At 40.3% G+C, this 14155-nt stretch overlaps 1 protein-coding gene across 1 annotated transcript; it reads left to right on the plus strand.

The window, feature by feature from the left end:
* Window positions 1–86: 86 nt before the first annotated feature.
* On the plus strand, window positions 87–11253 carry LOC149299687 (oocyte-specific histone RNA stem-loop-binding protein 2-like). The gene is made up of 7 exons (XM_089486007.1): window positions 87–100; window positions 7081–7200; window positions 8267–8338; window positions 8442–8558; window positions 9591–9722; window positions 10203–10340; window positions 11166–11253. Exons 1-7 carry the CDS (start codon window positions 87–89, stop codon window positions 11251–11253), a joined length of 681 nt encoding a protein of 226 aa, XP_089342133.1.
* The last annotated feature ends 2902 nt before the right edge of the window (window positions 11254–14155 follow it).

Here is a 14155-nt window from a genome sequence, read left to right on the forward strand (position 1 = left end):
AACAGATCATCAAAATGAACTCACTCGATCGCTGAATCAGTGAAAAGTTACACTAAATAATATAGGGCAAGGAAAAAAAAGATAACATGCCGCAAAAAAGGTAAAATTACACATCATTATCTTACCATAGTAATGTATTCATTACCCCGAGAAGGAAACCACAATGGAGTTTGACCATAGCGGCTTTATAATACCCAGTAATGTCAAACAGAAGCCCCTTCCAGCACAGACCGACAGAACTTAAAGCCTGTGTATAACACATCCAAAGAAACTATTTAGGCGGATTATGGTATTTTTTACGGGGACCTATGCAGCAAACGGTTAATTTAATGGGCCCTGGTTCTCAGAGGTCAGAGCAGTTTTTCCGTCGCAGAAGTCTGCTTTCTTTCATCATCTGCTTTCTTTCCTAAATTTGTTTAATGGAAGAGCCGGTCTCTTCAAGCCTCACTCGTACTGGAAGCAAGTGTTTGCTTTAATTTAAAGGACACTCTGGGAATCTTTATTTTTCCTTAGTTAGTGACTTCAGTTTAAGTTAGGTTAGTCCATCACAACTTTAACAATAAGCTTTTTTAATCCCACTGCAAATATAGATGAAATAGTTTCTTCTCCAGGAACCACAAAAGACAAGTGTTTTCAGGCATTGATGATGCATCAGACTGTATCGAATGCTATGATGTCTTCCATGCCTATAAAGTGGGACATTTTGTGCACATCATTATTAAACACTTTTACACAATTAAAGATGACTATTTTAAAAGGGACAATCAGGGCCGGCCCAAGGATGAAATGCTGCCTCCACCCCACCCCAAATCCACGCTTACATCAATTGTTATATCATGATTAATAAAACTTGTCATTAAGTCACATGCACACATACAATTGTATACACAGACATACGCACAGTCACACACACTCTAACATACCCAGACACTCATGTTAACACAACCAGACACGTTAACACACACACTGACGCCAACACATGCTCGGCATGCTCAGACACTTAAACACATACAGGCTGAGAGGTCCACCAATTCAAGATCTTCTTCTACACTTATTATTTACTTAAACAATATTAATCTAGGTAGATCTCAAGACTTTCATCCAATTCAGGAACTCTCAAAGTGGACAATCATTTGAAGAAGAAAAAAAGTCTAACTAATTCTGAGTTTAATAGAAAGTTGTTTAGACGCTTGTGATAGAGTCACATTTTTGTTGTTCAGGATGGAGTGCAAGATAAGGGAATTGAACTACTCTAGTCTAAAGTGGAATCCAGTCTCCACAAATACTGTTGCATAGACCGTCGAATGTATCTGATCCTCCACTATAGGAGAATGTATATTAAAGAACTCTTGTAAGCCGACAGGGTGTGCGCTGTAGCTGACCGAAGGCAAGTATATAATTTGGAAAAGGGGCAAAACTAAAATTTAAAGGGACCATGTAGCTGGAGTGTCCCTTTATAGACAGGCACAATCTTAACGGTGCCATACATAAACCTCTTGTTATTTTAGATATCTGACAGATCGCTGGGTATAAAAACTCCAAGCTTTTAAAGTTGGAGACCAGACTCAGAAGCTCTCTAGCTTTGGGTGTATTTTTTACAGGATTGGTCCAAAGAATAAAATATGCCTCCCTTTCCTGGCATTCTTCTTCAAACGAGATCTCAGATGGCAAATGTAGTACTAATAACATGATTTTGGACAACACAACCATGGCTACTGGAGCTACCTATAGATTATAGAAGATGTTTGCCCCTTCCTTCCTTCCCTTTTAACAAATACAGCAGGGAATCAATGTGTACTAACACAACCAAGAAATTTAACGGAGAGCAATCAGCTGAATCACTACAGTTAGCTGTAAGCTGAAGGCACCCAGTTTTTATATCCACCAAGGTTTAAAATATTGTAATAGGAGCCTTACGTCTTGTAATACAACTGGAGACCTTCCTAGCATTTTCTTAAAATTCTTTTTATTAAATATTATCCCTCCCTTTCTTAACCAGACCCTTATGTTCAAAGATATAATCATTCTTTCATTGATGCTTCATCACCTTTGTCCAATCATCTCATCTTTTTCTAGCATGGAGATACACCATATTGCTGCTGAAGATGTGTTCATCAAGAAGGTCTACGATGATAAGTTCATTATATCCCCCTTGATTCACACATTTCTTAGTGTTTTCTTTGTAGGTGTATTTAAAGAAAGAGGGGCTTTATTCTTATATGGACTAAACCAAAGTTCTACTCTGAAAATGTCAAGTTAGCTTAAAGGTGAAGAAGTACAAAGCATAATACTTGCCATCGAGTCTAATAAAATTATGACTTTCCATCAAAACGTGGCATCAACTATTAGAGCCATCACACGGATGCTGACACTACAAGGGGGCCGTGTGTTGCATCTGATCCAACATATGGGCCCCATCGAATATCCATGTGCATTCCAGAACAAGCGAAAAGAATCATACCCGGATTCATTCATGGATGGAGAAAAAAAAACCAAAAACAAGTTGTGCAGAAATTGTGTGTTCTATTAAGAAAAAAAAAGGAGACAGGTGGATATTCAATGCGCGTACCTCGATGAATGGACATGTTAGGACATGTGTCAAGCCTTCACCGCAACATGTGATTTTCATCCGTCTAAACCAGGATTTACTACCTAAGGCTATTAATGAGCTACAAGTGTTATTGTTCATTATCACACCTCATGTTTATTGTGAAGCGTCACCTTCATTGCCTTAGCGTTATTAGTTAATGGATTCGTCTATATGGGAGGCGGGTCCAGTTATTTTAGTTTTGAAATATATAGGTAACAACCTTAAACATTACTTAGATTTTCTATATTTAAAAAATACTATATATTTTTTCAGTATAGGTTAAACTCGTATACATATATATATATATATATATATATATATATATATATATATATATATATATATTCATCTATCACATAATATAACCGCACAAAAGAAAAAAGAAAAATAATCCTCTAACTGGTTTTCTCAGTTATTTCTCAGTACATGACAAACAATCAAAGTACCGTATTTGCTTGATTATAAGACGACCCTGATTATAAGACAACCCCCCAAAATCTGAATATTAATTTATGAAAAAAAGAAAAGCCTGAATATAAGATGACCCTATAGGAAAAAAGTTTTACCAGTAAATGTTAATTCATGTAAACTATGTGAACAATTGTTTGTTAATAAAAGCTACGATTGAGAAAAATATTTTGTTTTTATTTCCTTTTTTTTCAACCTGCCCCCCCCAGTTATGCACATCTGCCCCCAGGCTTGCCACTCTGCCCCAGAAATGCCTTATACCCCATATATGCCACTGTGCCCCATGATATGCCTTTTAACCCTCGAAATGCCACTGTGCCCCATGATACACCTTTTAACCCTCTATATGCCACTGTGCCCCATGATATGCCTTTTGACCCCCTATGTGCCACTCTGCCTCCAGAAATCCTTATACCCCTATATGTCACTCTGGCATTTAGAGGGTTAAAAGGCATATTATGGGGCAGAGTGGCATATAGGGAGGTATAGGGCATTTCAGGAGGCAGAGTGGCGTATAGAGGGTTAAAAGGCATTTCTGGCGGCAGAGTGGCATTAATGGGGGTTAAAAGGCATTTCACATAGCACTTTGCCTCCAGAAATGCCTTATGCCCCCCATTTAACACTCCCTCCCCCCCTCCTCCAAACTTACCGGAGCTTCTGAGTCCCCCGCTGCTTAGTCCGGGCAGCGTGTAGAGATCTATGCGATTCGCGTAGAGCGGAAGTTGTCTACGAGAATCGTGTAGAGCTCTACACGCTGCCCGGACTAAGCACCGGGGACTCAGAAGCACCGGTAAGTTGGGGAGGGGGGGGCATAACACAGGAGGATCCAGGTCCCCTGCATCGCTGCGGGGGATCTGGATCTTAGTCTCTTAGTCAGACCTATTTGAGGTCTGATTATAAGACGACCCCGATTATAAGACGAGGGGTATTTTTCAGAGCATTTGCTCTGGAAAAAACCTTGTCTTATAATCGAGCAAATACAGTAATTCCAACAAAATAGAAGCCCGAAACCCCTTTTAGTAACTGTATTAAATATATGCGTGCTTGAAGCGTGCAATGGCAGAAAAGGTGTTCCCATTGAAAGCAGTGGGACCGCCGCATGCAGCATGGGGGGGGGGGTAAGTATATCACGTGCATGGAAAATAACTGGGAGGACCACCACCAAAAACTAAATGGAGCACCCAGGTGTCATATGCATTAACTGATGGCTGGAGTTTTCCTATAAGAAGAAAAGGTTAGGGGACAATAAGATTACAGTACACTTTTGAATCACCTTTGTCTCAATTTCTGCATATTGTATCCTGATTTTACATTAAGATCTTACAACATGTGCCTCTAAATATGTATAGCGTGTACATTAATATTTACCAAGCTGTGTTGCATGGGAATAAAATAACTGAATATACACTTCTGTTTATATGCGACCCTACATACCAAAAAAAGAAAGGTATCCACAAAGGTATCCAAGCGGCTCTGCTTGCGTTAATACATATATATATATATATATATATATACACATACATATATATATATATATATATATATATATATATACACATATACACACACACACACACATTATATATATATATATATATATATATATATATACATATACATATACACACACGCATAATACATATATATATATATATATATATATATATATATACACACATATATATATATATATATACACACACATATATATGGTATCTGTTTGCAAATAAAAATCCAGATCCTAAAGACTATGCATATTGTAAAAACTATTCAGTGTGTGACGATGATAAACATTAACCCATTAACTCCTGGAATCAGGCTACGATAATAATAATACTGCTGTATAAACATAATAGTTTATTACAACCGATTGTAAGATCTCAAGAGCAGGGCCCTCTTCTCCTTTTGTACCGGTTTGTTATTGCGTGTGATTTTAAATTATTATTATATCTGCTGAGGCTATGTAAATAAATGTAATGTTTTTCAGCATTCCCAAGAATTTCCCTATTCGTGTCAATGTGATCCAACTAGCAGCTGAGTAGGAATGAAGATAAATGCAGTATTTTAGAGTCATTTAATATGTTCAGTCATTCACTTTGGACCAGCTGTAATTAGTAAATGTAAAATGTAATCATTTCTCACATGTGAGCTCTGTCCTCTTCTCGCCCCCGGACCTAAAACTTCTTTCCCGTAGGGGGTAGGACTTGGGCAGGCTTCGATCAACATATATCTGTGCCACTTCCGTCCTCTCTCGCTCAGTTCCGAAGCTTCCTTAAAATTGAATGAAAATAGAACAAGCGGAGGAGGACTCACGGGCATTGAAATCTTCCGCCCTTGTCCAAAGCCAATCATAAAACAGTATCCGGGTCAGAAACGAAAACGCACCAATAAAACGAAAGCCCGAGGAAGCAGCCGCTCGCGATAGGCTATAGCGTTGCCGTTTTAAAAACGACAATCTTAATGATTGGCTGTTTCCTTACTATTAATCAAAGGCAGCACCAATGATAGGCTCTTGGATGCACGGCGTTGCCTATGAGCAAGTTACGTTAAAACGCGTACGGCTAGAAATGTATCCCTCACACGTTGTTTCACTGATTATAAATTTAGGTCACGCCCAGCGTGCGCTGGCGGACAATTTAAAGAGCGAGAGTTTAAAAACATGTCTCTGCTCAGCTGTCAGTACAAGCATGCAGCGGTAATAGGATGGGTTAAATGGCCTCGGGGGCCTCGTATGGCGGTGCTACCCGGGGGTTATTGAAGGGTTTGGTAGACGGATTCCTTGGATAAAATAGCGTCTCAGCGTTATGCCTTGTTACAGTTTCCGTTAACGTTGCGAAGGCTTGTTAATAGTAACGTTTCCGTTGAACGCTCAATTTTCTTGCGCATTTACATTTGTGATATACGGCAGAATCAGAAACTAATATAATGCTCCAACGATCTTACTGGCAATATTGCTATAAATATATATATATATATCTTATTTGGATTTATATGGAGTGGATTATATATCATATAGGTGTAAGTATAATAATTGGTGATATGAAATTATACATGGAGAAACAAATTCATATACACGTGCCTGTGTGTGTGTATATATATATGTATATATATATATGTGTGTGTGTGCTACAAGTATATTCCATATAGCAAGTTATATTTATATATAGTCCACTCCATGTAAATCAATGAAGATTTCATATATATATATATATATATATATATATATATATATAACAATATTGCTGTTGGAGCAGTATATTAGCTTCTTATTCTGCTAGAAGGATATTTCCCATCATGCATTCTAGTTCTTCATTGGCTGTTCTCTTGTAGAACTAGCCTCTTAACCTTTATTCCGGTGTAACTAACCTGTTAGGAATGTGTTGCACTAATCATTTCCTTTAAAGCATAGGTTTGCTGCTTTACCCAAGGTTTGGGGGTCGGTGTAAAACGTTACAGATAAATGTGAATGCAGCATTACTTTATCATAGGAAAGTGGTCCGATGGTCTCTTTACATGTGATTGGGGGTAACTGCTTATTCTTGTATGTAACCCTGAAATAGACTTGGTCCAAACACGCCCCTGGCATGGTTTAAGCATGTAATTGATGTATGTGTTGTATTCTCTATTGTCACAATTCTTTCTGTGTGGCTTTAGTTTAAATGTGTACTTTCACATAATCTGATTGCTGCTACTGGCAGTGTTTGTGGTTCCATTGTGTAATTACCCTTTTGGTGTACCTGCATGCGTAGAAATATCTCTCTGTAAAGGCCCTTACGTGAAAAGTGACATTTTTAACCACTTTTAGTACAACAGTAGTTATCTCTTAACAGATTAATGTGGACGTTTGAAATACTAGATGTATAAATAACCTAAATCAGCAATATGAAAATGTATAGTTCAGCCAATATCTATGAAATCTCATGACACTTTTGATTGGCTTTCTATTATGTTACAAAATTGATTTTTCAGCTCATATTGATAGTGAGCTAACTTTTAATTTTTCTTTCCTTCTTCTTCTGTAGCCTACCTTCTCAGCTGGAATGTTGTATGTCGCCCATTACCAATCCTCAAGCACGGTTCTATGGCCCTCCAGAGCCTTGGATGCTAATAGACTCCAGTGCTGCTATGGAGGATTTAATTGGGTAACTACAGTTGCGTTGAATCGAACTTTAATACAAGAACGTACAAACTTTAAAAGCATCACCCATACACCTGTACACCTGTCTGCAACCCCCTGTTGAAGCTCGAGGTACTTGTGTTTCCCGTGATTGGTGAGAAAGTGGACTGGTACACCAATCTTCCTCTTCTGTCCGGCACTCTCCACAGGAGATCTATTGCCCCTTTCCCCCTCTTCCTTGTCAAAGCCAATTAAGTGCCGGAATTTCTAGGGCCACTGGCAAAGAGAGACACGCTGAAGTTCTTTATGGAAGGGTGGCAGCCAGAAGGCACCACATACGTCTCTCACCAAAGAGCAGAGCTGCTGGGACCAGGCTACACTGTGGCAGTTTCAGTGCAAAACTATATATATATATATATCGCACGCACGCACACACACTGGGGGAAAAAGGATAACGTATGGATAGGTAATGTATTTAGTGTATGGTAAAAAGAAAAAAAAAAAAATGATGGCCAACCCTGATAAACCATTTATTGTGCTGGACCCAATTATTACAAGCATATGTAATGGGTTTGGCATAAGTCTGTTCTGAACATGACAAACCCATGCATGCTGAGGGGGGAGGGGGGACTACCCCCCCAAAAAATAGCTCACTTGCCTACAAATCAATGTATTGAAATCAATTTTTCCCAGCTCCAATATAAAGACGATATAAAGATTCTCCTGAATCAGGTGGGCTACTTGAATATGGTGCTCTAGTGGGCCACTGAAAACATACTTTAGCTGTCTGCTTCAGCATTAGTCTGATTTTATTATTTGAGAAACATAAAAAGCCTGAAGGGAAAATAGACTCCCGTGCAATTTACACGAGGGCGACTACAGTGTTTCTAAAATGGTTATTGGCACACCTAACCTAAAACTGAATTGTCGCAGCCTTGTAGGTCACACATGGGGACATCTTGCATAGGCTTGTCTAGAGCTACTAACTGGTACTGGGTCACGGTTTCAAAGTAGCTGCTGAGAGGGAGGCACACGGGTACGCAAATATTTGTATATATTGTCTCAAAGTATATATATTTTGTCCTCTCCAGTGTATCTCCAAGATCTCGCTTTTTTAGTGAACCTGGGTTACTGGCTGAGGAAGACTGTTATCCAGAGTTGATGTTGCCAGAATGGTATGTCAGCTGGTAGGGCTCTGCTGACTTATGGAAGGTGCCACGTGAAAGCTGTGTTGGGTACTACATGTATACGTTTTGGTCTTTACAGGTCCACCTTTCCTGAATCATTGTATTCCTGCGCAGAACATGACTGTAGCGTGGACACAGCAAGTGTAGGTGTTGATACTGAATTGGATCTTTTGGAGTTGGACAAATCGGATACCAGGTTTGCAACAATTCACCATGTCTAATTATCTGTAGCACCTGTAATCCTTTATATAATATGAAGTACCCACAGCTAGGTATAGCAAGATGTGGTTTTATAATTAACCTGACAGTGACATTTGTCTCCCCAATAAATGCACTTACCATCCACACTCCTCTTAGCCTCATAGAAAATGTAAGTATTTGTGTCTATTTCTTTGAGATTAGGAACTGTCTGCATCCCCACTGTTGGGTGAGATGTAGCTGGTGCGGGCACAGACAGGAGTTTTTATTAAATGGATTGATTTGGCGGGGCAGTATGCCTCCTGTTGACTGATATGAGATGTACAGACTGGTCAGAGCCAGGGGGACGCTGTAGACCTGCATCCAGCAAAATGTACTATAGAAATGGGAACAAAACTTAAATTAAACAAAATGTTACTTGTCTCAGGCTACAGACTTAAGCATTCAAACATGGTGGCAGTGCGTACCAGATAATAATGAACTTTCAATGACATCGCGTTATACCTCCTTGTGCGTTACATGGTTAGAGTAGTACACTTTGCTTATATACCGTATTTGCTCGATTATAAGACAAGGTTTTTTTCAGAACAAATGCTCTGAAAAACACCCCTCATCTTATAATCGGACCTCAAATAGATGTCTGACTACAGGACTAAGATCCAGATCCCCTGCAGCGCTGCAGGGGACCTGGATCCTCCTGTCTGGTATCTTGTGCAAGGCCAGTATTCAGGATTTAAGTTCCATTGTTGGCACTCAGGGGCTGTTGGTTTCCCAATCTAACCCTTGCGCTGTATGTCAGTCTCCCACCCCGTCGCCTCGGTTCTAACATTTCGCTTAAATTCCAATTTGAGATCATGGAGTGTTATTGGCACACAGGGTGTCTTAAAGCTACCACCTACCAATTGTTCTCTGCTTTATCTGTTTAATGTGTGATATCATCAAAGATAAGCAGGGTATTTCTGTGCCATGCCATGTTTCTGTGGGCATAGATCTCTGTAATACCTCTGTGTTTTACCCATTTTCAATGCAGCTTCAATTCCTCTCGGCAACGAAACTCTGTAAGGTATGAGACGGATGAGGCCATTCTACAGAGGCGGCAGAAGCAAATAGACTATGGCAAAAACACGCTTGGCTATCAACGCTACACTCAGCAAGTCCCAAAGTAAGAATTGCACAATACTTATTTCCAGAGGGGGAGGACGGGAGGGCTGCACATCCACTGATGTTTGTGGCTTAGTGTACGGCAGATATTTTATTAAGCTAATATTTTCTCTGGCACAGTATATTTACAATACTATTGTAGCCCTAGTTTCCAATTCAAGGTCATGTATATGGCTACTTTGCAAACTGAAACGATGCTCACACCAAACGCAACCGCTGTATGCTTTAACTCTCATTTTTTTTTTTTTTGAAAATCCACCAAATTTGGAACTGGGAAGGAAGATCGGACATTGGCAAATCTTGTAATCCAGTGCCTTTTATTCCAAATTTTACAAACCTGTTAAAGGGGTTATTGGACTAATGTTTTTAAGGCATTTCTTCTGTGATCAGATGCAAGATGCCATTTACTCAGAATTATGTGACTGCTGTGGAAATGTGAGGGTTGTATACAGAAAACGTGCATGCATTGATAACCACACAGGCATCAGCGGGAACCAGGAATTCACCCTCGCAGCCCCAATAAGCGCAAGAAATATAGCCGCCGCTCCTGGGACATGCAGATCAAGCTTTGGAGGCGTGCGCTCCATGCTTGGGATCCCCCTGTGGAGTTCTTGTATCCGTAAGTATGCAAAAGTAGATTTACCTAAATATGATTCCTGTTTGTAGTAAATACTTTAATGAATGGTGCTGCTGCCAGTTAAAAAGCATGAACAGTTATATATGTTAAAGCGATGTTCCAGACTATCTTCTGTAGGCTGGGTGGGGAGAATGGAAACTGGCCCATTTACGATAGGGATCCTATTCCTCATAACGTGATGTATCTGCACTCAGCAGAGAGGATAACGGTGATGTCAGATGTCCTTGCTGCCTTTACATTAAGAGAGTTGAGCAAAATGTATATTTTGACTTAAGTATATGTGCTGCATTTAGTACAGGTGGGGCTGGATGGGGGGGGGGGGTTGACTTGCTGCCTTAAGTATTCAATATATGAAGGATCACATTGGCTTTGTTTTGGTGTAAAAACTTGCTAAAATGCCTCAGTGGGACCTGCTGCAAATCTTGGCAAGCATCATTGATGATCAAGAGCCTTTATGCGTTTCTTAATGGAGTAAACTTGTAGCTAGGCCAGTGGTGGCCCTTATTGCCTAGTTAATGCAATGAGTTTACATATTCTCCTTGTCATAATAACTTATTACCTAGTGCTAGAAACCGTAACTGTAAATGTTCATCTGATCAAAATTGACTTTCCCTTGGGCCTTGACCAAGGGCACTGTCCCCTTTTCAATCACAATCCTTGGCTGCTGAGTGCCGGGATATGACTTAACCCTAGTCTCCTAAAGGCGCATGGCACAAGATACTGCATATTATGGAGCTTGGCTTGGCACAGTCCTCCATGGTGAATAAACAAGACTACCCAGTATCTGTGTGGTCTCTGCTGATGCAGGTGGAATCCTCCTTTCTTGGAGCACCTTCACCTTCCTACGTGCTCTCTGACCGTCCTAAATGTTATTGGGAAGGGATTTGGTCACTAAAGAAGATGTTAGCAGTTGATGTCAAAGTTGCAGTTTCAATTTCATGACTACCATGCATTATGCAAGGCAAACCCCCAGCGAGCTTCTACAACATTTGTTTAGCCCTGTATAATGCATACTTTGAGACATTTCTTCAAAGTCAACTAGCCAATTAAACAAAATATTATGCAGGACAACCTTGGCCCTTTGTGCATCAGGAATTTGACAGGGTTGGTACTTTATTATAAAGTGCATGAGTTGAAACTCTCATGCTTCAGTGACAACCCGAAAAGAGAAACTTTTGGAGACCTCTCAATTGGCTGTCTATTCAACAGGAAAGACTGGACATGTAATCCATCACAAAGCCTGCTTGAATCCTGGTTTGGAATTGAAGAACCTCTGGAAACACTGGAGTCCGAAGTAATTAACCAACAGGTATTAAAGTGGTCACTGTAAATAATCAACTCTGGGTGCTGATAGTGGCTGTATTTATAACGGGCATTATTCTCCTTAATGAATGATGCAGGCATTTGTAAACTGTTAAAATTGCTGGAAGAACATTTCTGGTTTTCTAAGAAATGGAAATATTGGCAGGAATGGGACGTAACTGGGCCAGAGGGCAATGTTTGCATCAAATGGCTCTGTGGAAAAAGACTAAACGTTTTGCCAAAAGCTTAGTTGCTATGAAAGTGAGCTTTTCTTTGAAAACCTTCGTCCTCTAGCTCTTGTTTATGGTGCTTTATAAAGGCAAAAAATGCTGAACTGACCAGAAATACTAAATTGATTTTTTTTCTTTTTTTTTTTTCTTCTCCGTATTCCCTACAGTTCTCATGCCTTCCTGATTTGAGTTATACCTCCCAAAGCATGGGAGCCATGCCTTTCGCTTGCTTGCCTTTTCCAGCCTATGCAGGTGATTGGGGTTATTCACACTGGTTAGGGATACAATAATGTCTCGTCAACACTTTTACTCAATCTTATTTACGTTTAAAAATGGCCAGTCTTAAAGACTTGCAAATTCTTTTTTGTGTGTGTAACTGCCTCTTTGTCTAAACGTCTGTGTTTCACTTGTTTTCAAAATTAATGAAATGAAGGTCTCCACTTTATATGCAGTTTTTCCGGGGTTTTTTTGCCTTTTACACTAATCTCGCATTACATCTCATTGTATTATTACACATCACTCTAGTGCCTCCACAAGGACTTTAACTTGTGCTACTTTCAGCTGCCAGAAAGATCTGGCGCTGTTTAATATATAGCAAGGGTGCAGACAGAAGGTGATACGTTCACTTGCGCAAATCTCCTGCGAGCCAAGTAGTTAATGATGGTGTGGGGGGGTCCACAGAATCCGTCCATGTGTTTTTTGGAAGGGGTGAGCACTTTGCAGAGCGAGTAGGGAATTCAGACTATTAAAAGGACACTCCAGCCATCATATGCACTTTAATGTTCCCATGCACTGATGGCTTCTTGATGTGACAGTTGGACCATGGAGGACGCACTATGCTGCAGCTTCCTCAATACTCCAACTGTCACATCGTGAAGCTATCAATGAGTGCAAAGGACTGTATTTACAAAGTAACTTAATATGTATTTCTTTAGGAGCCTGGACCTCTAAACAGGGCACCTATGAACAGTGTTCCCTCTAAGCTGTGCGCTTTTTAAGAGAGCGCGCACGTCCAAAAATTGTGCGCACAACAGTTTTGCCCCCAAAAATTATAATTTTTTTTTAAAACTTTATGCGGCGCGGATATTGTGCGCACAAAATGTTTTGCTCAAGAGAAACTTTCTGCGCACGCCAACTAAGAAAAATTAGATGGAACATTGCCTATGAAGATTTAGTATTGTTAAAAATGTAATACGCCAACAAAAGCCTGTGATAAATCCTAGTAACTGGGTAAATATACTGCTTGGTCTACTTTTACTAAAGATGCCAGTTTGCATAACATTTTGAGTCGTGGTCTGCAGTAGAAGCTGCTAAGGGAACGGTGCATGAAAACCTCCGAAGAACGTGTTGTGCTCACATGCAAATATCTGCATTACAGGACGCTTGTAGTGTTTGCCCAGCAGGGGCAAAGTGCTGCCCTGCAGTATGTGGGATTTATAAAAGTAGTAGTCTAGCCTCAGGCCTGTGGCCTTTTTATTACAAATTACCTGGTTAACTGCCACATTCAAGAACGGGAAGCAGCTTCATGCCGGACCTTGTCCATACTGACTGTGTCGCTTGCACTGTGTGGCCTAGTCTGTTTGCTTGAGTGGCTGATTGAGTACGGAGCGCTGTAAGCCAGAAGCCCATAGGGCATTAGCCCAGTGTACCAGATGGCCAGTGTGCTTCTGTATGTACACCTTTGGTAAATGACAGGATCAAAGGGTATGCTGGAGCCACAATTGGACACTGGCCATCCAGCCGTTTCCCCAATAGCTAGTCTTGTCCTGGTTATTGGACTTTGACGTAGCTACAGCAACTTTTTAGGACCTGGGCCTTTTTTGGCTCTGGTCTGTCTTGATAGGGCACTAAGTGTACAGACTGGATAGAATATTGGCAAGATATCATTTATTCGCTATTGAAACCTACAAAAGAGAATGAGGTCCAGGTGATATCCTAATTTAGTGAAGTTACTTTTAAAAATACACCCTCCCTCATTGGGTTTAGCAACTTTAGTCACGATGATTTAAATGCTGAGTGTGTTTTACGTCTCACTCTGTATAGTAACACTGAGCAGTGCTTCCGTTTAGTTTTTCGTTCTTCTACCTGTCCCGTGCCACCTGCTTGACTCTGTCACTCCTGGCAGGTCTCAATGGCTTCTCCTCTTCTCCCCTAGTGGCTAGGCTTGCTAGCATTGACAAAATGGGCAGTACATGACCGTACCAGCAGAATGCACATGGTAGCCAGCCGTATACTAGGTTTTCTGCTTGATTGATTTGAAGTACT

Source organism: Sceloporus occidentalis, unplaced genomic scaffold (assembly GCF_023333645.1).
Source record: "Sceloporus occidentalis isolate IW3139 unplaced genomic scaffold, rSceOcc1.0.p SCAF_28, whole genome shotgun sequence".
NCBI lineage: Eukaryota > Metazoa > Chordata > Lepidosauria > Squamata > Phrynosomatidae > Sceloporus > Sceloporus occidentalis.